The 25560-nt window shown below is 47.5% G+C and overlaps 1 protein-coding gene across 12 annotated transcripts in view; it reads left to right on the top strand.

Moving 5' to 3' along the window:
- Positions 1 to 25560, top strand: part of Myt1l (myelin transcription factor 1-like) — a 398225-nt gene that overhangs the window by 334453 nt on the left and 38212 nt on the right. For all 12 annotated transcript variants that reach the window (XM_005404380.2, XM_005404385.2, XM_005404381.2 and 9 more), the window contains 3 exons: positions 1050 to 1286; positions 3496 to 3617; positions 4492 to 4560. In XM_005404380.2, coding sequence (XP_005404437.1) covers positions 1050 to 1286; positions 3496 to 3617; positions 4492 to 4560 — 428 coding nt within the window. The remainder of the gene's footprint in view (positions 1 to 1049; positions 1287 to 3495; positions 3618 to 4491; positions 4561 to 25560) is intronic.

A 25560-nucleotide genomic window follows, 5' to 3' on the forward strand; every position in this document is an offset into this window, starting at 1 on the left:
TGCAGCGACATCCAAAGGAAAATGTTGCGGGACGTGGGGACACAGCACTGTCATCCCAGCTCTGAGATTACATTTGCACACAGGAGAATGTAACTGGCTGGGGGCGAGACAGAGGACTACTGGGGACATACGTACTTTTCTTACTCTCTGTGTTCTTGTGTCCCCATGTGCCTCCTCCTCCAGCAAGGCAAGCTCTGCAGAATCCTAAGTCTCTTTATATTCAAAAACAAAAGTGCCTCACCCTGCACTTCCAAGTCTAAGAGTGGTGTGGACCCAGACCAGCCAAAAGGAACCCAGCCACAAGGACTTTGGACTGGAATTCCTAGCTCCTCTCACCGTAGGATTACAAAGAAAATTCTACTTCTGTCCCCTGCTCAACTTCTTCCTTCTTTTCAGTTCTTGAAATAGCACCATCAGTAACTGTAAAGGAAAAATTTTAAGCTAACACATATATGTGTACATACATATACACACATGAGTATACACACACGCAGATGCATGCACACATATTTTTGAACTTGTAGGCATTTGAACTAGAATGAAATCAAAACACAGCATGGTGGCACATACCAGTCATCCCAGAACTCTAGAAGGCTGAGGCAGGAGGATGGAAAGGTCCAACCCAGCCTGGACAACTTAGAGACTTAGTGAGACCCCAGTCTTAAAATAAAAAATTTAAAAAGCTGAGGATGTAGCTCAGTGCAAAAGTTCTGGGTTCAATCCCCATCCTGCAAGAGCAAAAAAAAGCATTTCTTTGAATTTCTTCTGGCCAACCTCATTTCTAAAAACAGAGATGTACTGAGGGGGCAAAGGAGAAAGAAAGGAAGAGAAAATAAAAATGATAGAGAAGTGGGTGGGCAGAGGGAAGTGCTCCTCGAGCTAGGAAGCCCAGGGCAGCACATGCTCACTGACACGTGGGTTCTGCCGGGGGTCATGTCAGAGACACAGAGGGAGGGATACTGACTGATCGCAGTAGGTGTCAACTGAAGGACTTACAGAGTATCCTGGCCAGATCGGACCAAGCCCATGACCCGCCCTTCTGCCCACAGAACCCCGACATGGAGGTGGATGAGAACGGCACCCTGGACCTCAGCATGAACAAGCAGAGGCCGCGGGACAGCTGCTGCCCCGTCCTGACACCCCTGGAGCCCATGTCTCCCCAGCAACAAGCAGTGATGAGCACCAGGTGCTTCCAGCTGAGCGAGGGGGATTGCTGGGACCTGCCGGTGGACTACACCAAGATGAAGCCCCGGCGGGTGGACGAGGATGACCCCAAAGAGATCACGGTACGTCTTACCCTAACACCTCTCCGCACTCACTGTGAGGCAATAAGAGGGAGCCTGGAGGTGCAGTTTGCACACACACCTATAATCCCAGTGACTAGAGAGGCTGAGACAAGAGGGTCTCAAATTTAAGACCAGCCTGGATAACTTAGTGAGACCCTGTCTCCAAAAACAAAAAAAGAAAGAAAAGTAAAAGAAAAACATTTGCCTACCTCTCAAGGGGAAATGCAAGAAGTGACTAAAATAAGGGTGAATGTTTACATTTAAAACTGTTTTACAGGGACCAGGGATACAGCTCAGCAGCACCATGCCTGCTGGCAAGCGTGAGGTCCTGAGTTCGATTCCTGCTACCACCCCCCCAAAAAAAAATGTATTACAGTAAAAGCCACATTGTTATGAAGCCCCCCCCCTTACCACTTTCTGCAGCAGCTCCGGAGTCCTCTTTTGTAAAGGTCTTTAGCTGCACTGTCCTGGCTGCCTTGATGTCCTGAATGGCTTCAAAAAGTCTCCCTTTCCTGGTCATTTTGATTTTGGGGAAGAGCCAGAAGTTGCACAGTGCCAGATCCAGTGACAAGGGAGATGAGGACACAGCATCGTGTGTTTACAAGCTGCCTTTCTGGATGACACTGAGTAGGAGCATTCATCCTATTTGTGATCACACCTGCTAAAGACCCTCAAAGAGGGTCAAAATTGATTTAAGTAGCTAAAGAGGAAAGAGGACTCCAGAGCTGCTGCAGAAAGTGGAAAGGATGCTGGGATGAGTGTGTTCAAGGTAAGAGAGAAGTTTTTAAAGGGGATTCACAACATCTCTTTTACTGTAACAATCTTTTTAATCTTAACTTTCATCATACATTTTAATCACTTTTATGCATCTCATTTTTAAATATGACCTTTAGCTAATTAGGACTTAGAAAAAAACACTTTTTGTTGACCAAGAAAAAATGTATGATTGACATTGATTTGAATGATACAAAGTATTAACTCTTTTAAATTTTATTTTCCAACACCTGTGTTTTGTTACAAATGATTTCACTAGGAAAATGCATACAGGGCATGTCACTTCCTTTCCAAAGAAAAATAGTGTTTTCTTTGCTGGTAGCAAATTATAAAGAGAGTAGTAAATACTTAGGTGGTTACCCATGTGCCCTTTGAAACTAAGGACAGCTCTCTTCTCCAAGAAACAAAAGATTCAGAAAAACAAGACACAGTGTTAAAGTTTGCATTTTCAAATGCAGGTCCTTAAAGTAAATATACTTCTCCTTGGACTAAAAATACGAAATGGAGAATTTTTTTTCTTTACTGGAGTGAGTTCTTCAGTATTCACATCCAAAAATTATCAATCTTTTTTGGTTCACTATAGAATGGAAAATTTTGAGGGAAATAAGGAGACAACTGTCAAAGCAATGGTGTCTACAAAAACCAGAAGTAGAGAAAGAACAGTTAGCTCTGGGGAGGAACTGGCAGGGGAAGCACCTGAGTACCTAAGAGCCTGGTATCTTTGTTCTTCAAATTGATTTCAGTAACTGGGTATTGTATTAAAAATAAATAAAATCTGAGTGACTAGCTAAATTTCTAAGTATTTTTCCCTCCTGCAGTGTTAAAATCATTACTGCCAAAAGAGAGCATGGTAGTTGAATCCCTAAATTTATTTTAATTAAAGTCCAGAAACAGAAGTGTTCTTGTGGCAGGTTCAGAAGTCAAAACTTTACCAAGTACAAGACTTAGCAGGCACATGCACTCATCACTGCCACCCATAGGAATATCACGGTTACTGCAGGTAGACGTGACCCAGAGCAAGTACCTGTTCTGTAACAAAGGCACCGCCTAAGAATAATTTAAAATTACGACATGAATATAATTGTTCTTCTATTGCTTTGAGACTTAAAGTACCTATATGTAAAATATTTACCAGTGATGGGGTAAGATCTCTATTCTGAAATAGATGTGGGGGTGGTGCTAGGTCTGTTCTGAGCAATATTAGACCCAGGTCTCAGCAGAGGTCTCTGACTGTCACCCTCTGTCCTGTTGCTACTGGCCGTCAGCCCTGGAGAGCAACTGATAGAAAAACCAGGCCGCATTTCCAGCAGAGGCCTTGTCAGGACAGACAGGCAGTGGGGTTGTCAGAGCATGGGTGTAAGAGGCGGGTGGCAGAGAAGGCCACCTGGTGCGTGTGTGGCCCTCCTATGGTTCTGAAATTGTGCTTTGTCTGCAGCCGGAAGACTTGGACCCCTTCCAGGAGGCTCTGGAAGAGAGAAGGTACCCTGGGGAGGTGACCATCCCAAGCCCCAAACCCAAGTATCCCCAGTGCAAGGACAGCAAAAAGGATTTAATAACGTAAGCATAACAGGAGGCGCCACCACGAGTCTCCTCCACCCTCCCTTCCCTTGGCTTCCCCTGAGACCGATCGCTGTGTCGCACCTTGCCAGTTGAGCATGCACCTTCGCGGCACACACCCGTCTCCGGCTGCCGTTGGAGTAGAGTGAGAGGCCGAGGCCACCTGCTTGTTCGTAATGATGCTCGGTCGTGGAGGCGCCATTCCATCCAACCCGTGCACTCTCAGCTTCGCCTCGGGATCCTGGCCCCCTTGCAGACATTGCAGCTAAACTGGAAACAATGAAATTTTTTTAAGTTTTTTTTTAAACATACTTACTATTTTGGCTGTTTTTTTTTGTTTTTGTTTGGTGGCAGATGTCCAACTCCAGGGTGTGATGGGAGTGGTCATGTGACTGGTAATTACGCCTCACACAGAAGGTGTGACTTTATTTTTTTTTTCCATGGTGGATTCTGTCTTTTCAATTTATTGTTTTCAGCTTACCTCAACAATGCTGTCAAAGTAAAAATGTTGAATTCTGTGTCAACCTTCTAAGTGCTCTGTGTTGACCTTCCAAAGCATGCTGACCGACGTGTTGTATAATGTCTTTTAACCTCAAGCTTCCTAAATTTGCACAATTCTTCTCAGACACTTAAACCAAAGAGCACAAATATTTTCTCTTTTTTTAAAACAAGTTTACTAACAGAGTTGTTTTCCTGAATTTATATTTGAACATATTTAGAGTTCATTGTAGGAAAAAATTCAATATACAGCACTGGCACCATCGCTTTTCTGCATTGACCTCTTTTAATTTAAATTCGGTTGTATGTTGTGTTTGTCCGGGTGGCTCAGCTACCTTCAGGGTCACTCACCTGCCTCTCCCGGCCTGTCTTACAGTCTGTCTGGCTGCCCACTGGCTGATAAAAGCATTCGAAGTATGTTGGCCACCAGCTCACAAGAACTCAAGTAAGCTTTCATGACAATCATTCTCTTTTAAAAATATGCTCTTGTTCATTTATAATAAGAAACGATGTGTCATTTGAAAAGAAAAGAAATATGTTTAAAAGAGTCACCTATGACATCAGTGCCCTATTTTAGTTCAAAGGACCAAAGCCTTCAGCTTCTGGACAGTCCAGTCTTCCTTTTCCCCTTCCATGCATCTCTAGTCCTCTCCTATGACCTCCTTTCTGTCTGGAACTTTCCGAAGCACAGGGATTTTCTTGTCAGCCTCGTGTGTACCTTCCAGCAAAAGTTTAGAGTGACCCAAACTCTTAGCAAATGATTGCAATTTAAAAGATCAAAGCTAAGCTTTTAAGCCACAAATTAGTATAATTACTTAAAATATGGATACTTAAAAGCACTGAGGATAGACAATAACTAACTCCTTACATACACTGTGGTTTTAGTTAATAATACTGCTCAGGACAGTGATAACTCAGTTCAAGAACCTCTGCAGTGATAGTATCCAGCTGTGTACACACACACACACACACACACACACACACACACACATCTTTCTAGTAGTTTTGCCTCCTCTCCTCTGTGCCTATAACTTTTAAATACAAATCTAGCAAAATGGTGAAAATGCCACCTTCCACACCCCAGGCCTAAGTTTTCCTTTTCTGCATGTCTGTCTGTCATATCCAAGCCCTACACAAGTTTCGACAGTAGTTTGGTACAGGTTATAAAAAGTATGCTAATGCCACCATCGTTCTAGTTAGAGCAGAGATGCTCAAATGTCTGTAAGGAATGAGGACAAGATTTGACAATTCCATAGCATCCTGAAAACCAGGAGTCCCCCAGATAGTTATTTCTTTGTCTGACATATCCTATCATGATGTCACATTGCTGGGTTTTCGTCTTGTTTGGAAAGGGCTTTAGTATCCACCAAGGAAAAAGATTTCAAATCCATGTTGATCCGTCTCCCGACCCTCCACCCACACCCGTCCAGGTCCCATGACTGTAGACCCAGGGTCCCTCGGGGTCAGGATTTTGTTTCACACCGTGTCATCTTTTGCAGGATCCCTGTCCAAGGCCCTAGTGCCATAGACCACCTGTTCATGTTCAGTGACTTCCTGAACTAGCCCCTCCGTCACCAGCCTCTGGGCTCTCTCTTCCTGGATTGTAAACAGCCAGAGGGCTTGTTCTTTCTTCACAGTGTGTAGCAGCATCGTCCAAAGCGGTGCCTGATGGACACATATCTTTAGACTCTCAGAACGGACAGCTTTAGCAGCTAGAGCAATTCCACACATTTTGCTCGGGCATCTTTTAATCATGGCTTCAATCCACATTTCCCTCCTGGTCAAAACGTGACTAACCGCACTTGGAATGTGTCCAGCGCATCTGAGTATGGCAGCATTCCTTTGAATGTCTTGATGAAGAACACTTTGCAAAAGCTTGGCGTGTCTCCAGTTTCAACAGGCCAGCTGCTCATAGAAAATAGCCCTTGTGCTGCTTGCATCTTGAGTTGCATCTACCGCTTAGTATCTCAAGAGTCCCATGACCAGAGCATTTTTCTCACTCTTCCGTTTTCATAGCATGCATCCTTTAGCATCGTGCTTGGAAGTTTATGTTATTGGTCTGAAATCCCAAGCAGACCTGCTAATTCTCCAGTTTCTGCACTTTCTTATCTCATCTCATCTTGGGAGACAGTGTGATGGTCCTTACCTTGATCACCTTCAGAGGGAGGTGTCTCTCTCTAGTGTCCTTCCGGGAAAGACGGGACACACCAGCACCCTCCTTCCTGCCTCTTCCTGGAGGTAGACAGCGTCATCCAGAGGCTAGATGGCCTTCGTCTACCACTGCTTGAACTCAGAGACATGCACATTTCTCAACTTGCCTTTGCAAATAAGTTCTGTTCTACTTGACCCTGGCTGGGAAATCCAAACTTGAAAAATTTCCCAAAATAGTCTATTTCTGTTCATGGATCTTTAAAACCAAGGATTCCCGTTAACTCTCTTCCATAAAGAGACTACTATTTAAATGACCAGTCTGCACTTAATGACTTTGTCTTTCTAAACTGAGGAAACCATGGACCGTACAAATTTTTCCTTTAACACTTTAATTGTTTACCTGCATTTATCTCTTTGCTGACTGATTCAGAAAGGGCTGTTGGGTGGTTTTCCCAGGCAAAGGAGGGTAGACCAACCCCTTTAGGGTCTGCAACAGTTTTCTTTGGAGTCCTCATGCCTGAGCCCTTTTCACTGTGTCATTCTTCCTGTACTCCTTTAAGAGCTTTGGTCACTTCTTACAGTGCCCTCTTACCTAAGTGACAAAGTGGGGTGTCTCCGTTCACTGTACAAAGTGGCACCCTCTAATTATTCATAAAGACAGAGGAGGAAGGGGATTCCAATTAACTCAAAATTTTTCTCTATTACTCATCAGCTAAGACAAAAAAAATTTTTTGGAAATTTTCCTCTTCTCACATCCAACACTGCAGTTTTGTGTTTGGCCATTATTGCGACACTCTTGCCCAGGGACAAGATGAATTACGCTAGATAAGCCTTAGGTCCTGAATCCTCTTTGGCTTCCTGAGCTAACACTTTGCTCAGTTATAATCCAAAGCAACAACTGGTTTAAAAAGAAATCGGTAATTTTTGTGTCTAATCGTGTACAATATGTAAACTTGAAAATGTATTAAAATGTAATGCATACATGAATTTTATTCCAAATGTGGAGCACTGCTTTCCCTGGGCCCTGGTCCCCCAGATGTAGACACACCATTGGTGGCTTGGAGGGAAGAAGGTGCCAGTGGGGGTGACGGAGCTTAAGGGAACTCAAGTGAGAGCCCGGGGCGCTGGTGAGTGGAGCCTGGGATGGCTCTGCCTGAGTGTCACTGGCCAGCCTCACTGGGGGACGTGTGAGAAGTCCATGCTGAGGCCACCGGCCAAATAACGAGCAAGACAGAGCAAAGCTGTGCAAATTAAACTGGATTTCTGGTGAAAGCTGTGCCAAACATGAGCTCCAATTAAAGGGAAATCGTACCTCTTAAAATGTCCTTTTCTAAGAGTCCCTGAAGGAAGTGAGGTGGACAAAATCTGAAACCGTTGCCCTGCAGGGCCAGTCTCAGCAGAGGATGGGTCTCCACCAAGAGCTCCTTCGCCCACCTCCCAGGGCAGCTGGAGGCACAGACACCAGTGGTGCTTAGGAACCAGTTTGAGCCAACACTTTCGGATCTGAATCAGAGGCAATTAGCCCTTAGGATGGGGCCCAGACTGGCTTCCGTCTATGCTCTGATTGGCCAGATGTAGATGCCTTCTTCACATCCATGTCTGTGCCTGAGGACACCCCTGGGCCTTTGTTAACGTTCGCCCCCAGCAAGTGCAGTCTCAGGCCACTTGCTCCTCTTTGCTTCTTTATGTCTGACCTTTGATTAATTATTGTGGACATAGAAGACCCCACTTCCAGCCTTTAGAATGTTCTTTCGTGGATTCTGAGGCCCCAGCCCTGCATCCTGGGTATTTTCAGCTTAGGCATACAGGAATTTTAGTCACGTATAACATAAAGATTATTTTTAAATCCAATCACATTTATATTTCAAATAAACTGGAAATCAAAGAATTAGAACTTTGCACTTGGGTCAAAATATAAGGATGCTTATTGCTAGACTGTCCCCAGGCTTACACGCTCAGCTGCAAATCTGACACATGCACCACTGACAGTTGGATTTCCTAAGGGGGAGGTCATCGTAGCTGCTCTGTAGACAAAGCTTTGTCATGAGACCCCCCACGTCCACCCTCCCCTCCATCCTCACTTCAAGTTGCTCCCACACCCTCGCTTGTGTTAGAAGCATCGTGCTTTCCCGTGTTGACTGGACTCACCCAGGTACCTTGGCGCGTAGGCTCCTGGGCAGGGGGTTGTGTCTGGGTGAGGGGTGCCTAGGGGTCCCATCCCTGCCCTAGCCCTCCTCCCGCCACAGAGGCTCTAGTCAGTGGCAAATGCTTTCCATGTCTGGAGCTTGGGTGTCACCAGTGTGAGACGAAGTGCTGGAGAGACCCAGGGGATCTGAGCATGGAAAGGTGGCTGCTCTCCTAGACATGCAGGTGCACAGAAAATAAGTCGTGATGGCCAAGGCTGCGCTAAATTTTCCAGATACTGGGCTGCCTGCTCCAGCTTCCCCTGAGGTGGCCAGCTTTCCGTCCAGAATTAGAGTTTGTCCCAAGTATGGCTAGTATGCGCACATATACACCAGCACATGCATATACATACACACAAGCAGTACACACATGTGCAAATACACATACATGTACACACATGAGCAAAATAATTGTGCACACCCATCCACACATACACCTGAAAACATATATGCAAACACGTGCCTGCACACACTCCCACACATAGATGTATGCACACTAATGCCCTCTCATGCACACACATGCACATGTTTGTGCACACACCAACACACACTAACAGGCTTTCATGCACACACATCAACACACTCTCATACACACACCATATGCATGCACACACAGTGGGACACACACATATACGTTCATGCACACAGTGGCACCCACATTTATGTGATCTTGCACACACAGACACACTCATGCATACACACCAGTACACTAACAAATTCATTCATGCATACATGTGCATACATTCATACATGCACACATTCATGTACACGTGCACTTGGTCTCACGCGCTTTTCTCATCACCACATGGGGAGTTAAACTGGGTTGCTCCAGTGATGTGGAACATCTGGATAGTATATCCTATCATCACACCCGGGGTGGGAATCTTCACATTCTTTTCTTGAAATCAGTTGAGTGCATGTGGGACTTGCTCCTGCAAGGACCTAGTTCTACCATTTCTTTTTATGTGTTCTCACCATGTAGTTCAGGCTGGCCTTGAGCTCACTTTGTAGCCCAGGCTGACCTCAAACTAGCAGTGATCCTCATGCCTCAGTCTTCCAAGTGCTGGGATTACAGGCTTGCACCACCATGCCTGGCAGTTCTACCATTTCTAAGTCAACATCTAGAAAGTTATAAAGTTTGCACTTTAGCATTTTTTGAATACTCTACAAAATATGGCTTGCTGCTGGTAATCTTTTATTTTTCATCATAATGACACAGCCAATTTAAGTTCACTGTAGGAAATACAGTTAAGGCTGGGGATATAGTTCAGTGGCACAGCATCTGCCTGGCAAGCACAAGGTCCTGAGTTCAAGTCACAGTTCCAAAAAAAAAAAAAAAACTGGAAATACGGTTAAGTACAATTGTAGTAAAGCTTCTACAATAAGAGTGTTTCAACCATACATACACACACGCACACCAATAACGGATAAATTGAAACAGGACCGTGCAGGTAATGACAGCTCACTGACTTTTCCATGAAGGGAGGAGAAAATGAGACACCTCTGTGTCTCTCTGTGTCCCTGCTGCTCCTGTCCTGCACCAGGAGCCAGCCAGAGGCCCTGCGGTGGGAGGAAGCAGCCTGGATATTGGCCACCATAGGCTTCCTGTAGTGCCGCTGTGTCTGTGAGGTCCCGGTCCCAAGTGGCCCTCCAGTTCCCCTCCCCCAGCAGTAAGGTGAGAGCCTACTCAGGAGATGAAGATCCCAGTGTGGCAGCACTGTGTGGCATGATGCCTTCCCAGCATTCTCTGTGGTGAGTGCTCTGTGGACCTGCGCTTTGCCACTGGTGGTTTTGATGGGGGTTGGTTGTTTGTGTTTGTGAATCATCAAGATTTCTGCATGCTCATCACTTAACACAGGTCCAGAGCCCCCTTACATGAGCCCACTGAGCCCAGCTGGTGTCTGCATTCATATCTCAGCATTCTGAGAAAGGGGAACCGTTTAGAACCCTGCTAAGCTCGCTGACTTCCCGCGCAGAGGCACAAACCATGAAAAGACATTTTCAGGGACACTGCAGACAGTAAAATTCCATTTGTAAATTTATTTCACAGACGTCTAATCCATACCCAGGGATAAGGCATAGATTATGCCCTTCAGGAATGCGTGATCAGGTACTTAGAGAAAGCCAAGGGGAAAAGTGCATCTAAATCCAGAGATTCCCTGGTGATACAGCCACGAGTACACACACCAGTCATCGGATGTGCCGGAGCAGCCTCTGGGGACCACTAGAGCCCATCATGGGCAGTTCAGCGAGGATGTTTGCCTGGATGTGGAAAGAGGTTCACACCAGGGAGAGTGTCATGGACCTCAAGGCAGAGCTGGCCAGACTACCACAATGGCTTGGTCTGCCTGAGGCAGAGGGCACAGGTGGCAAGGACAGCAGGGATATGAGGACAGCATCCCTAGAGGGGGCCATGGACATGGTCTTGAAACTCAAAGTGAGCAGGAGCACTGTAGGCAGAGCCCAGTGGGGGCTGCAGGAGGTGCTGGATGGAGGACATCCCAGAAGTCCCAGGAGAAGGGCAAGATGAGGGCCTGGACCTGAGTGATTCCAGGCACTGCAGTGGCTTCTAGACCCTCACTGGGAAGGAGAGCAGGCATTCTGGAGAGACCGTGTGGCCCCAGCAGACAGGACTGTCAGGAATCAGCGTGGGAGTCTGTATTAGAACAACTGCTTCTTCTAGGAAACCACGGCTGGCAATACTTGGCAGGGAATATGGTTTTCACATCCGGATGCTCTTTGGACCAGACAGGGCCCCGTGCCCTCTGTAAGGCAAAAGCAAGTTTGGACTGCCTAAGCCAGCCTTGGAAATAAAATTCTCAAGTTTTCTCCTTGGTGTTTCTTCATTCATTTTTGTGAAAACCAAATAGAGCGTGCTGGATATCAGCACAATTTCCTCCATCCTGCAGCATGAAGAACATCTAGCCCAGCGTGGGCCTCAAGGAGGAGCTTTATGGACAGAGTCTTCTGCCTGGGTGCCTGTGGCTGCCGGGGCTTCCCCTAGCAAATTGGCACACATGGTCTAAGGAGGGCTGGGACACACGGTCTGCCTTCTTGATGCTTAGTGTGTCCCGCCACCCCAGCTGTTATCCGCCTATTTTTAAAGCACTTGCTACAGCCTAGGTGCAGCCAGGTTGAGAGATGAAGGGCTCCAGCTCTCCCTTTCCAGGGGCGGAGGTGACCCTTGACTTCACAGGAAGCTGGCTGTGTGGTTTCCATGGGCTTTATTGTGTTACAATTGGGGACCACTTTAAATTCAGAATGAAGCCACGAGGCAGCTTTCTCTTGAGAAATACTCCTTAGCATTCCGTTCTCCCCTTTAGAAATGAGGAGGCCTTCAGTGCAGATGTCAGAAACGACTGAATGATATTGCTTACATTCAAAGACATAAAAAAAGCGCCGTCCCCATGCCAAATGTAAAATGATACCACTTCTAAAGGCCATTTGGGAATTATCTCAACTTTTTTTCTTTTATTTTTACTGGGCCATGTTGTAGTACGTAATGTTTATGTTTCTTGTGGGGAGCTGGTGCACACACACAACACATCTTAATTCTTTTTGCGTCCTTTTCTCCTCTCCACCATCCATCTCCTGGTCCCCTTACCTTCTGCACGAAATATCTCAGTTTCCTATCATCTATCTTTTACTTTGCTCTTTAATTTATTTATACTTTGGGTTTCTTATACAAGAGAAACCGTGTGATATTTAAGCTCATGTGTCTTATTTATGTAACATTGTAATCTCAAGGTACATCTATTTTCCTACAAAAGAATCAAACTCATACTTCTTTTTGGCAGAATAGTACTCCACTGTGTATAAATACTACATTTCCTTTATCCATTTAGCTGTTGATGGACCTGTAGACTGCTTCCAAGATTTAATTATTATGTATTCTAATTTTTTTAACTTCTGAATTACTTTTCTTTTGAAAACATAGAGCATATTTGATGCCCGTGAATGAGATGAAAAACTGACATTTCTTACAATTTTAAATACTGAATTTTAAAGATACTTCCCATATATACACATGTATTTATTAACTTGTAAATATATAGTATAAATTATATATGCACCCACACCTTTTGTGGTCCTGAGACTAGAATTCAAAGCCAGATACATTTCCTTTCATGAAACACATTAAATTCTCTGAGATCTTGTCAGCTATTCTGTCTGGTTAAGTTTGGCCGCTCCTCGTTATAAAGAATGGCCCTGATTTCATCTCAGCCTCGGCTCCTCTGGGGTGAGCCTGAGAAATGAGCCCCCTCAGACTTCCTGGGGCTCTGGATCCATACCAGACATGGAGTCTCTAGCAGGCTGCACAGCAAGACCATGCTAGGGATGTCTGGCTTGTAATACAAGGTTACATCAGCCTTTAATTGTAAATCTGAGGTTTTAATCTAGTAAACACTTCACTAATTTATAGTCCCCCAGAGCAGAATGAACGAAATTGGAAATAAAGTAGATGTTCCCTTTGGGAAATTATTGACAAGGATTTTGGAGGGAATTTATTTCCTGGCAATTTCAGGAGAGAGAATCCCTCTCTCCAGAGCTGTTTCCTTATTGGAGATACTTGGAGGGGACCCAGGGCTATTTGTGGGCCAGGAGGGCTGGAATTGGAGACAGTCACAGCAGCCCTGCAGATCGACCTATCCTGATATTTAGCCCATTTATATATTTCCTCTTAAACATGGCCCATGCTCTCCCAGCAGTGACAGTTCAAGGACACTATATCTCATCCCTTCTATGCTTCTGTTGCATCTTTATGGAAAGAATTATATCACTGGCGCTGCACAATTCCATCTAATTGCCATCCAATTTATTCCAAATTATCTAGGTTTTACAGGTAAAGTGCTTAAATACTCTCCATTCAGAACTGAGAGATGGAGACACCCTGTCTCCCTGCAAAGAAAAATGCGCAATATGTGGTGGCAGAAACCAATGAGACATCCCAGGGTTACCGATTTCTTTTAGAAGAAAGCATTCAGAGCAAATGCTTTCTGATAACTTTGGTTCTGTAGGATAAGTGCCAGCAGAACCCTCTGGAATGACGGGAAGCTCATTCTGTGCCTGAGCCGCTTAGATGAAACTCCTAGGCATGATGAATTGGGACCCGCACTGCATTTAATGTTTATTAATTCAAATTCAAATAGCCACTGAAACCAAGTAGATGCACACATTGATCACTAGCAAATACAATCAGACTTCACTGACATTGTGATGTATTTTTTTTACCAACTTCTAATTAATATTTAGGAAGATTTCATTCCTGCACCTAAATAGTTTAGGAATTTTTCTTATGATCTTGGTGCTTGATATTTCTTTGTAATAGATTAAGACATTGGCAAATAGATTGATAGTTTTTATCTGCACACTGTTCTCTCTTTTTACAGTGAGTGTAATAGATAGATGAAATATGACATGGATTTCACAGTACTGGTGTCAGAACAGAATATTTGCATGTGGCATAGTAAAATAAACAGCAGCCTCACTCCAAGGTACCAGTGTGACTGAATCTGGTACCAGTTAGTTGAAAGACTTGCTTATTTATTTATTTATTTATTTATCTATCTATCTATCTATCTATTTATTTACGTATTTATTTGGCACTAGGGATTAAACTCAGGCCCTTTGCCATGAGCTACATGCCTGGCCCTTTTTTGCTTTTTATTTTGAGTCAGGGTCTCACTAAGTTGCCCAGCAGAACTCGAACTTGTGATCCTTCTGCCTCAGCCTCCCAAAGTACCATTTTTATTTTTAAAAAGATATTCAGCTTTATGGCATTTATACATGGGCAGGAATTCAAAGTTGGCTATTGCAGTGCCATCAAAGGGGTAACGTTTTCCATGTGACTAAATATCCCTGAGATCACGAGCAGGTGTGTTAACGGTCCCAGGGCTTTCAGCTGTGAGAGGCTGGCTTCCGGCTTGTATCTTAAACATTCCTTTCTGAGCGCTCTGCTGCCTGCAGCCTCCCAGTAGGGAACAGCCTGCCCAGCTAGGAGGGCTGGCACAGCAGCACTTTCCTGTCCTACTTTTTCTTCCTGTCCTAAATTGTGAAGGTGTCAATATCATGCTTTTTCTTCTTTTTTTTTATCATTGAAGTTGCAAATAAGGAGCTGTTTTAGTTAACACCAATCCAGAGGCCAATACAGCCAGGTCAAGCTGGCCCGCTCACATGCCTCTGTTCCCTTTTTTTCAGTACTGCAGATTAAACCCAGGGCATTCACACTGAGCTACGTTCCCAGCCCTTATTTTTTTATTTTGAGACAGGGTCTCACTCAATTGCTAAGTTGTCCTGGTTGGGATCAAACTTGAGATCCTCCTGCCTCATCCTTCCAACGTGGTGAGATTATAGGCCTGCACCACCACATCTAGCTATGTGCCTTTAATGCAGCCCTCCACCCACCCAACCCCATCAGGATGTAAATGGCCACTTCTTTCTCAGCTCTTATTCTTCATTTTTTCCTCCCCTGGTCAAGTGCTGACTGTATTTGATTATGCGCTTTCATTCAGTTTGCATAAAAATCCACACAAGGTATAAAATCACCCACTCCTGGCACATATGTTTTCTCTTAAAAAAAGAAAATGTACTATTAATGAAGCGACAAAGCTTGTAAGAGATATTTTGGGCATAAAACTAAGTTCCAAAAATTGAGGCGGTGAAGCAAAAGAAAAATAGATATCGCCCCACCAAGGGTGGTGGTGTTAGTGATTTGACTAATCACAATGCACCTAGAATCTCGAAGCCTGCCTTCTGCCTAACGTACAGATTAGATCACCTCACTTGTGATAGCCGTGTACTATTTCTGGGGGGAAATAGTGGTTGTTTGGTTTGGTTTTTTTGAGACAGGGTCTCACTGTGTAGTGCAGTCTGGCCTTGAACTCACTATGTAGCCCAGGCTGGCCTTGAACTTGCAGTGATCCTCCTGCCACAGCCTCCTGAGTGCTGGAATTATAGGCATGCGCCACCACATCTGGCAGGAAAATGTTTTTGTGGCTTCTGTCATAACAAACCAATCATTAAGCCTGAGCACCGGGCATCCTGCATGCTGGCCAGGTGTTGCTGGCATCCTCCAGGGCCTAGGCCAGCCACAGCAGGTTGTGAATGGGAGCGCACCTTGCCAGGTGTGGTTGGCAGCAACTGAGGTTTCATCAGAGCTGGAGAAACGACTGCAGAAGCCTCACCTCGCCTTTTGTCAGGGCCTCAGGTTCTGATGCCCAAGGTGAGCTTTAGGGCATCACCTGATGTGACTTCACAGATTCCCCCTGGTGGCCACACTGGGCGTACTTCCAGACCCAGACAGCAGAGGAGGGTGGATGAGGCCATCTGAGTTCCTGCTGCTTGTGGCAATCTCGTGGGAAGCCAGGCCTGGAGCTACACTCGGAGGCTAAGCAGCCTCGGGCAGGGTAGGGACAGAGCGCACCAAGGCCGGACATCCTGTCCTGGCACAGGGTGGACACTGCCCTCAACTCTGCGGCTTTCTCACCGGTGGGAACCCAGGACAATCTTTTTCTTTCTGGAAATGAAAATAATAACAAAAGTTTAAAATCTCAGCACAAACACTGCCCCTCCCCCAGTGTCCTGTGTCCCCAGTACAGTGGTCCTTCTCTGTTCCACAAATGCACCCAGGAGTGAGGGGTGGGTTTTCAGTTCCCGCAGCACAGCAGCCGTAGACGTCACTGCCAGTGAACTCAGCGCTGTAGAAACACTGGTCTCAGCCCCTGAACTTGGGCCACCAGTTCCTGCAGAAGAAAGATAACGCACTGGGATACTGGCCCCAAAGCCACTGGACGCTGAGTCTTTGTGCATCAAGAGGGCCTGGGAGCCCTTCGGCTGGCTGGCACCAGGATGTACCAGGTGCCCGGGGCATGGCATGTCATCACCGCAGGCCACAGAACCACAAGGCACAAATAAGAAAGGGAACTGGCACGTGTCACCTTGAAATTGGCAGAGTCTGAGCATCCTGTCCAATATGAAACCATTGTTAACGCAGAAAAGAGGCCAAGCTTGGTGGCACACATCTGTCATCCCAGCACTCTGGGAGACTGAAGGAAGATCTCAAGTTCAAGCCCAGCCTGAGCAACTCAGCAGCTTATCAAGACCATGTCTCGTAAAAAATACACTTTACAGAAGAGGAACTCAAGGCTTATTAGAGACCAACTGGTCGGCTCTTTCCATTTAAACTTACATCTGCTTCCCTAATTTAAAACTCATCTCAGAAAAAGAAAAAAAACAACTGAGCCTTACCTGATTTTAAGACCTGGATTGTTTATGGAGAAAAATGCAATGAAAATTGGACCATGCTGGGCAGAATTTCTCCTTAGGGATGGGTTCTTACTGCCCTGGATTCCTGTCTGGAAGGCTCAACCCTCCTACCCTCTCCCAGGTCCTTCCTGCCAAGCTATAACTCCTTGTCACTGTCTTCATGCTCTGTAGATCACGTCCCTCAATGTCCCTCCCTGACACCCAGGATGAGTGTTAGATTGAAGTTCAAAGATTTCCCATTGATAAATTTTCAGGGCAAATAACATTGACGTAACATCTACCTCTCAGAGGTTTCTATCTGCTTACTGGATGTTCTGTATGCTCGTCGGTTCATTTCAGATGAAACATGCCGTGTTTTCTGACTGGTTTCCCTGGTTTTAGCAAGCCTCACAGGCATGTTCACTGTGGTCTCAGAACTCGCTAGAAGGTGGGCTCCATAACCCAGGACCTGGACACATTGTCCATGCTGCACGCCCCGCTCCCACATGGCGCCTACCACCCTGGAAAATGGGCAAACTCAAGGCATTTGTTGACTCACAACTTCCGTCTCCTTTGCTAACTGTGGCCTCTCGCCAAAGAGATCTTTCCACATTACAACACCACAGACTGGATTGGGCGGTGCTTCCACCAAACCTCACCTTTAAAACAATGCCCGCAGTGGCCGGCGGATGGCTTCTCTTCTGGCATCTCCCTCAGCATTTCTCTTTTCATTTTTTCGTATGATAACAACAGTTTTTATCATAGAAGACACCTGTCTCTGTTTTTTTTTAATTCCCCAGGAAGATCAAATGGAACAACTGTTTAGACTAAGTGGAAATAATTGAAAATGTTGCTTTTTATTTCATCGCAAGTTGGGAGATCTATCATTTGTTTTCTTTGAACAGTTCCTTTTAACAATCTGGTCCAAATGTTGAAATTGCATGAATAAAGACTCCTCCAGGACCTACAAGCCTCTGAACCCCCTCGGGCATCTCAGACTTTGATGTAAAGGGAGCCACACAGAGGCCACTCCTCCCCACTGTCCACAGCCTGTGGGGACTACTGAGTCCTCCGCTAAAGGCCACATCAGAGACAGGATCAGAGCACCCTGAGACCCAAGGTCAGATTTCTGATGTCAGCAGTCACCACCCACCGCACAACCTAAGTCACCTCTCGCCTTCCTTTATTTTTGCACCAGAAATTGAACTCAGGACCTTGCGCTTGCCAGGTGCTGTGCCATTGAGCTACATCCCCAGCCCTCCCTTGCCTTTCTGAATGCCATCTACAAAATGGGGACACCACCGAACCTTCCCATTGGTCATCATAACAATCGAATGGATCCTATCTGTAAAGCACTCGAACGGCACTGGGTGTCCAGAATAGCTCATTCGTTCAGTGAGTCACTGAGGTCTGAATCACAGAGGCCAGAGCCAACCGTGGCGGCATCATGGGCCAAGTCACAGGAGCTCTGAGAGCATCTGGAAGGAGAGGAGATGGGGTGGCAGGACAAAAAGGACAAAGGTAATTAACGCACTGGAACTCAACCCAGTTCCAACAGCGAATGAAATGAAGCTTCCTCTATTTGAAACTCCAACAATGACGATCAAAATATTTCAAAGATAAAAGAATTCCATTTTCCTAATATGTCTCTTTCTCACTCTTGTCTAATAGGGTACAATTTTAAAATACTTATATCAGACTTGCAAATCAGGTTGAAAATCATCAAATAAAAATGCCCATCAAACGCACTTCAGAGCTAATCCACACTTACTAATTTCACTCTCCTCGCCCTGCATTCTGAATTCTGAAACATTTTCCCAACTGGCATATTTTGATCATCTTTCTTTTTTGTCGTTTCTCTGTTTTTCAAATTACTTTGAGTGCTTGCTTCATTTCTCTTGCCTTTTTTGGATGGCTTGTGTTTTAGGATGAAACTCTGATAGAAGAGCCCCTAGCAGAAAGTGAGGTGTGCTTTATCCTGTGTGGGGTCAGGTGGCAACAGTGAAATTAATTCATTCTCTCTCTCGCTCTCTCTGTTTTTCCTTTTGTGGATTCCAAGCCACACTGACCTCTGGCATTTTCAGGCCAATACTCTACACCAGCTTAGCTCTGGACTCTTGGTTTTGTGCCTGGTGCACCTCCAGGTGCCTGACTGTCACCCTCAGATTGGTTATCCTGTGTGCATGCATAACCTGTCCCATTCCTACAGCAACACATCTCACAAGTCCGTTTGGATTCTTCCTAATGGCTATTTCAGCCATGACCTCTGCTGCAGCCTCAGAGATGCTATCTTCTCACTCTCAGAAACAGCAGTTCTGGTTCAAATCCAGAGCTCCATCAACCATCATTGCAGTGTCTTAAATGTGCTTGTTCTTCTGTTCTCCCAAAATGTCCCGTGTGTCACCGAGGCTATACGCCAGCTCATTCAACAAGTACTTATCATGCTTTCTCTTCGGGTTGGGCCTTGATGATGCAGACAGGAGACCAGGACAGAGAGTGACCGTGATGCTCCCAGCCCAGTAGAGCAGCTGGGCCAGGTTTCAGCCCTCCTGGTGACAAAGGAGAAAACACACGTGGGTCAAACCTTCCACATTCACCAGCCTCGGGGCCTTTGGCGATCAGTTAGACTTTCTAATTTCCATTTTCTTACCTAGAAAAAGCAGCAGTCAGACCAACCTCAGCTTTCCAGAGCTTTCATGGGGTCAGACAGAAGTATATTGTGTCCCCTCTGCACAGCAACACCATCACAAGGCCACAAGGGTGGGCAGTCACCCCTCATTCTCTGGCGAGGAAGGGACAGGGCACCTGGGGCAGATGGGGCTGCTCCCTGATGAGGTTAGGGTGCTCCCTGACTGCGTCTGGTCCCTGCAGCTGCTCCCACCCTGGCTTCCTTATTCACAACCTTCCTGCATCCCTTGGAGAGCAGAGCAGGAGCGAAAAGCAAATTCCAGGAAAAAAAGTTGTCCCCAAGTGTCCAGCAGTCTGAAGACTGGATGGGTCCAGCCATTAGTGTGGTGTGACAAACAGCGAGGGGATCCCAAGATCCCGCCAGCCCACACTCCTGGTGCCCACCCAATTATCTAGCATACCTGCACCAAGCGGTGATGAAAAGTCCTGGCTGCTGGAATCAGTCCTTCCTGGAGCCACTGCAAGAGTCGGCAGCCAAGGAAGGAAGAACCTCAAACCCCCACGCTTGATTTCTCAGCCCTGCAGCACCTCTCGAAGCTGCTCACTGACCCTTCAAGAAGATAGCTTTTCTGCTCAGAGGGTGACGTCTGTTCATTTCCAGTGCACCTGAAACTGGGAGGGTCTACGAGGTGACAGCTGGTGTGCTGGAATGGAGATGTCAGCCATCATGCTGGCCCACAGGTCCACCCTGCCTGGCCCTGCTAGTGCAGCAACCTCTGCTTGTTCCTTGATTTTGTGCCCCTCGGGCTCCTCCTCTCTCAACCATTTCCAGCTGAAACATGAGGACGGCCTAAGGAGTTAGCACTTGAACGCCTGATGCTGAGCCCTGCGAGCTGTAGATAACACTCTCCACAACACACCAGAGACCAGAAGGAAGGATGGCCGACCATTAACCAAGCATCGCCTGCCTTCTGCCTTCAGTGCGGAGTTTGCCCTTACCAAGGAGAGGCCTCGTCTTCCATGAGTCCGTGATGAAGAGCAATTGGTCACTTCTCCCTGGTAGAAACCACACACACTGCACACGGACACCTGTACATACACACATGCCATACAGAAACAGACTCACTCACGCATGCTTATGCATGCATACACCACACACATGCACATCAATGTGATACACATGCACACACCTGACACAGACATGTATACACATATACACAGTCTCTACACATGCTGCACATGCATATACACACATGCAACACATATGCCAATGCCCTGTGTGTGTACACACAACATGCATGTATGTACTCACATGATAACACCCACACAAGCATGTACATACACAGTGTACAACCAAATACACCATACACACATATGTAACACCTGTAAGTACCCACCTCACACAGGCATTTACACAGATGTATGCAGAGCATGCACACACTCAACACACATGCACACAGGCATATACACACCTACATACCCACGCACATACTCCACAGAGCATATACCCACATGCACATGCAACACACATACATCCACACCACACGTGCATACATGCATGTATATGTACACATATGCTAACACCCCACACATGTAGGCACACAGTGTACACTCAGACACATCATACATGCACACCTACATTCACACACACACACACCAGCACAGAAGGCTGAGCCTATAGTATAGAGCTGGCTCCTGAGAGGGTGGGGCTCCGCTGCCAGGTCTCAGAAGCCTCCCCACCTAACGCCCCTCCCCTCCCTTATTCCTGGGCCTGTTTCCCATGAGAGATGTACAAGGCCATCCCACAAACCAGCACAGCACGAAACTCCAGGTGTTGCCTCCAGTCCTCTAGAGAAAGAGTGGTGCGTAAAAAGGAGAACTACAGCAAACACAGGACGATTGTGCCCCACTTAACCCCAGCTGAGCCTGCGCCCGTGTGACTGGGACTGCCTTCAGTAGCCTGAACCTTGGACTGTTCTGGCAGCAGGCAGCTTGTGGTCTGGAGGCACCCAAGGCCTGAGATTCCCCTCAAGTTCTGGGAGGACGAATGTGTGTTTCCAAGTGGCTGCTGGGCTCAGCGCAATATTACTCTGGAGACGCAGTGCTTGGGCTGCAGCCTCCTCCTCCAAAGGCCTCCCCCACTCCTGGGTGCTCTGACCATCCCACCCGCAGGGCATCTATCCCTCTTCTCAGCACCTAGCTGCTCAGCACCTTAAGGAGCTGATCCAGGCTTTTTTTTTTTCCCCTTGCACATTATGGAACCAGCCTGCACTGCAGGGATGGTTGAGGAAAGAGAGAGCCTAGCAACCAGGTTGCCATAGCAACTCACTCCCTCTTCCCACCTTCCTCCCAGCCCCAGGGCAGCCTGGACCACGGGGGAGGGGGGGCCCAGGAAGAACTGTGGATCGCCCCTGGCCCTGCACCAATCTTCAAAGCACCTCCCCCTAGGCTGGCAGCGCCCACCCTGCCTTCTGCACAGGAAGGGGCCCCAAAGGCCTGTCCCAGGGGGGCACATGCAAGACTTGAGGATTAGAAATTTCTGCAAGCCTCATCCTCCGAGAGAATCCTTCCTTCCTTTTCTTCCAGAAATCATCCCTGTTCATCCTTTAGAGCTCACATAACAACAAATCATTTTCAGAATGCAATTCTTTTCCTAAGAAACACATTTTTAGCATTAGGCAAGTGAAGTTACTATTAAAATTCACTTCAGGCAGCCACATTTCAAAATAATTTTCTTAAAAACCAGAGCCAAGGCTGTTAAAGGGTCAGTAAATAAAGATAGATACTGTTAATACTTCCATTCGCCACAGTCAGCAAACCCCACAACAATGTTCTTTTATCTGGAACAAATTCTGGTTCCGTATTAAAGGCGAACAGTTAATATAATGAAGGTAATGTTTTAACAATGGCCTGAGTCTACATATTTGCATTAATGAGCATATCTATATTTAATCACCACACTTTTTATCTCACACAGACTCTGCAGTGAGCAGGAATTGCAGACAGAGCTAGATTTGGCCAAGCCCTCCTCCCCACTGGGCCCCGGGCTCACCCATCTGGCCACCCAAGGTCATCCCCTGACTGAGTCCTCACAGGAGGCCACTTCCCTGTCCAGCCAGGCTCCGTGGCCCTTGAGGTCCAGGACTTTGTCTCAACTCCATGTCCTCCATGCTGAGAACAACCTCGAAGACGTTTGAGCTAAAGCCCCAACGACAGGCCAAGCCATAGATAAGAGGACACACACCAGTGCATGTTCCGGGCCCTGGAACCTGAAGCAGGGAGCAGCCTGTGTCCCTCGGAGTGGTGCACGCAGCCTCAGCAGGGAACTGGCAAGCGCCACCTTCCCCAGAGCCAGCACTTGTCACGACCTTGCCTGAGGTCTGGGCCAGAGGTTTCTGTCCCTCTACCGGCCAGGAGGTCTCCTGCATTCCCTCCTTCCTCTCCTGCATGGTTGTCATGACTACACTTCCAGTAGGCTGAAGCTGTAGTGCCACTCTTTCCTTGTTCAGCTACTAAGCCCCATGGTTCCCTGTCCCTGTGCCACACCTACATGAATCCATCTTCCTTTCTGAATATGCACACGTCCTCTGCCATGCCCTCTGGACCGCATGGCAGCTCAGTGGTCCAGGCCAGACAGCTGGATTCCAAGCCTGCTCCCCACTCTGCAAATTGCAAATGGCCAGGCCGGTTTCCTCTAAAAAGCAGGGATGGCAGCAGCTGCTGGTGGGACAAGGGAGTGAGCAAAGGTCGGTGGAGACAGTGCACTCCGGGCTCTCACTGGGCGACTGTCGGGAGACGCACAGCTGGGGCAGCGGGGCTCATTCTCCTGTGGCACAAGCTTGCAAAGTCTATGGGTCCTTCTGCCTCAGGAAGTCTGAGTGGCCCTCACACAATCCCCTGAGGCAATGCGAGAAAGAATGTCCCCAGCCTCCAGGGAGTAGGGGGCCTCTCCAACCCAGCCCATTTTGAAAAGCAACAGAAACAACAAGAGCAGAACTGCCTGAGTGCATGGTGTGAGCTCTGTCCTCACAAGACCCGAGAGGGCTGAAGGCCGTGCTTTTCCAATTCTGTGGCTACAAAGCCAGGATTCACAAAGGTTGAATACTGAGCTGAACTGAGTCCTGGGGTTCCAGGCAGGACTGCCGGGGTGCCTGTGTTCCCAAGCTCTGAGCCCCTCAGTCTAGAAGTCAACAGGATCCCTTAGGGCTAGCAAGACTCTGCAGGAAGGCTGGAGAGCCCCTGCAAGCAGGAAGCCACCTTCTTTCCTTCTTGCCTCTCCAAAAAAGTGCAGGCTGGTACTGCAGAGCAAGGGTTTCTGGCAGAAATACAAGAACGGGAGAAATCAGCCCTCTGGCTCTTCTGAACAGAGCTGAGGCTGTGGTGGAGGGAAAGCTCATGGAGGGGCACAGCTGGCCGAGGACTGAGATGCCCCTCTCCAGCCAGGCAAAGGAAGGCGGACACTTGGACAGGCCACACATCAAGTTTGCCATCTGCTCTGGCTTGAGGCCCGGTCTGTGGATCTAAGCGCCTCGAATACTAATCAGGAAACTGAGGTTGTGTGGACAGCAACCTCTGATACCCAGAGAGGAGGAGCCCACAGCGCAGCCTCCCGTTGCTGCAGAAGATGGCAGCCATTGGCGTAGCCTGAGGGGCTCAGCCCACGCAGAGGAGCCCCTGCCACCCACCAGTAAACACAGACCCGGATCCGCATGCATACTCAGCACCAGGGCAAGGCAGGACACAGAGGACGGGAGGAGGGACCCTCAGAGGATTCTGGGGGATGGTGCTAATCAAAGCAGGGAGTGGGGCAGGAAGGGGCAGAGGCATCAAGGGACACAGGCACTTCCTAGAATTCCCACAAGACGTTTTGTCACCTCCAGGGAGAAGCAATGGACACTTGCTGTCTTCACGGGGCTCCCTCAGGCTATGAGACGCCTGGAACTCTTCTCAGTGGTCACCCACGGTGGCCCAACTGCCCCAGGCTGAACAGCTTCTCACCACAGCCCCTCCTCCTTTGTCAGACACACGGTCAGACTCTCTTGCTGCGGAGGCCCCGGGAGCACTTGGAGGGCGGTCTCCTACCCCTCCTGAGATGCCCCCACAGATGTAAGGCTTCTCTGGCATCTTCTCTGAGCTAAATGCTTAGCTCATAATGCATCTTCCTGCACTCCCAGACCGGGGTTGTACATACTGCTTCTCCCCAGTAGTCAGGGCTTTGTCTTTGTCCTACAATCAGTCCTTCCGCCATCATCATGGGAGGAAGGTCAGGTGAAGGTCACCATCTTGAGATCCTGTGTCTGAGCTCAGTCGCACACTGTTTTTATTTTTATTTATTTAATTTTTTTGTGTGTGTATCGGGAATTGATCTCAGGACCTTGTGCTTGCCAGGCAGGCACTTATGCCACTGAGCTATATCCCCAGCCCTTTACACGCTCAGTTTATCGCAGTTTGCTTTGTTCTGTTCTTCCGTGTGCACTTCCCTTCTTCCATCAGCGCATTCCCCCTCCGGCGCTGTTTGCACAGATGAGAGAGACTCTATGCTTCTCTAGCAGGGCCTGATGCCCTCTCAGTGCCCTTCCCTTGTCCACATCCTTTGCCCCTCACCTCCGGGCCCTGGATGAGCACAGATAGCACCTCTTGTTTAATCCTGCCACCTGAGCGACCTCGGTTCAGGCTGCCCCCAGAGTTGGGAGCCATTCGAGGAATTGACAGCTGGTTTTCTCTCCCTGAGATCCCAGCAGGGACAGAGCCCTAGAGTGAGCACAGCCGTGCTGGGCCCCCTGCCCTCTGGACACAGAGGAGAGCACATGTCCACCAGGCCTCTACACACTGGACCTGCAACACTGTCCAACATGCCGGTGTCCCCAGATCTGCGGGCCACTGCATCTGCTCCCTCTCACGTCCCTCTCCCCTCCCTTCCTCTGTCCTCTTCCCTCCCTGCTTCATTTCTCATCCTGATCCCCTCCAGGTCAGTGGAGGCGTAGGCCTGGGACCAACACCTCTGACTGCTGCTCTCACGCCAGCCCTCCTCAAAATCAAGAGGGAGGTGGTATTTCAGACGTCACAGACAGTGATGTCCTTGATATCCACCAGTTTAGAGAATCCTTAAGGCACTTTTATACTATCTCTCCCACTCTCCCCAGGTCTGTAAGACCTGAAATGTCCATAAAGATGGATTTATCAACCATACAGACAAGGAAAAGGCTCTTCCCCGGAAGTGGCGGGGACGGGTCACTCAA

This window comes from Chinchilla lanigera, unplaced genomic scaffold (genome assembly GCF_000276665.1).
Source record: "Chinchilla lanigera isolate Chin_1 unplaced genomic scaffold, ChiLan1.0 scaffold00086, whole genome shotgun sequence".
Classification (NCBI taxonomy): domain Eukaryota; kingdom Metazoa; phylum Chordata; class Mammalia; order Rodentia; family Chinchillidae; genus Chinchilla; species Chinchilla lanigera.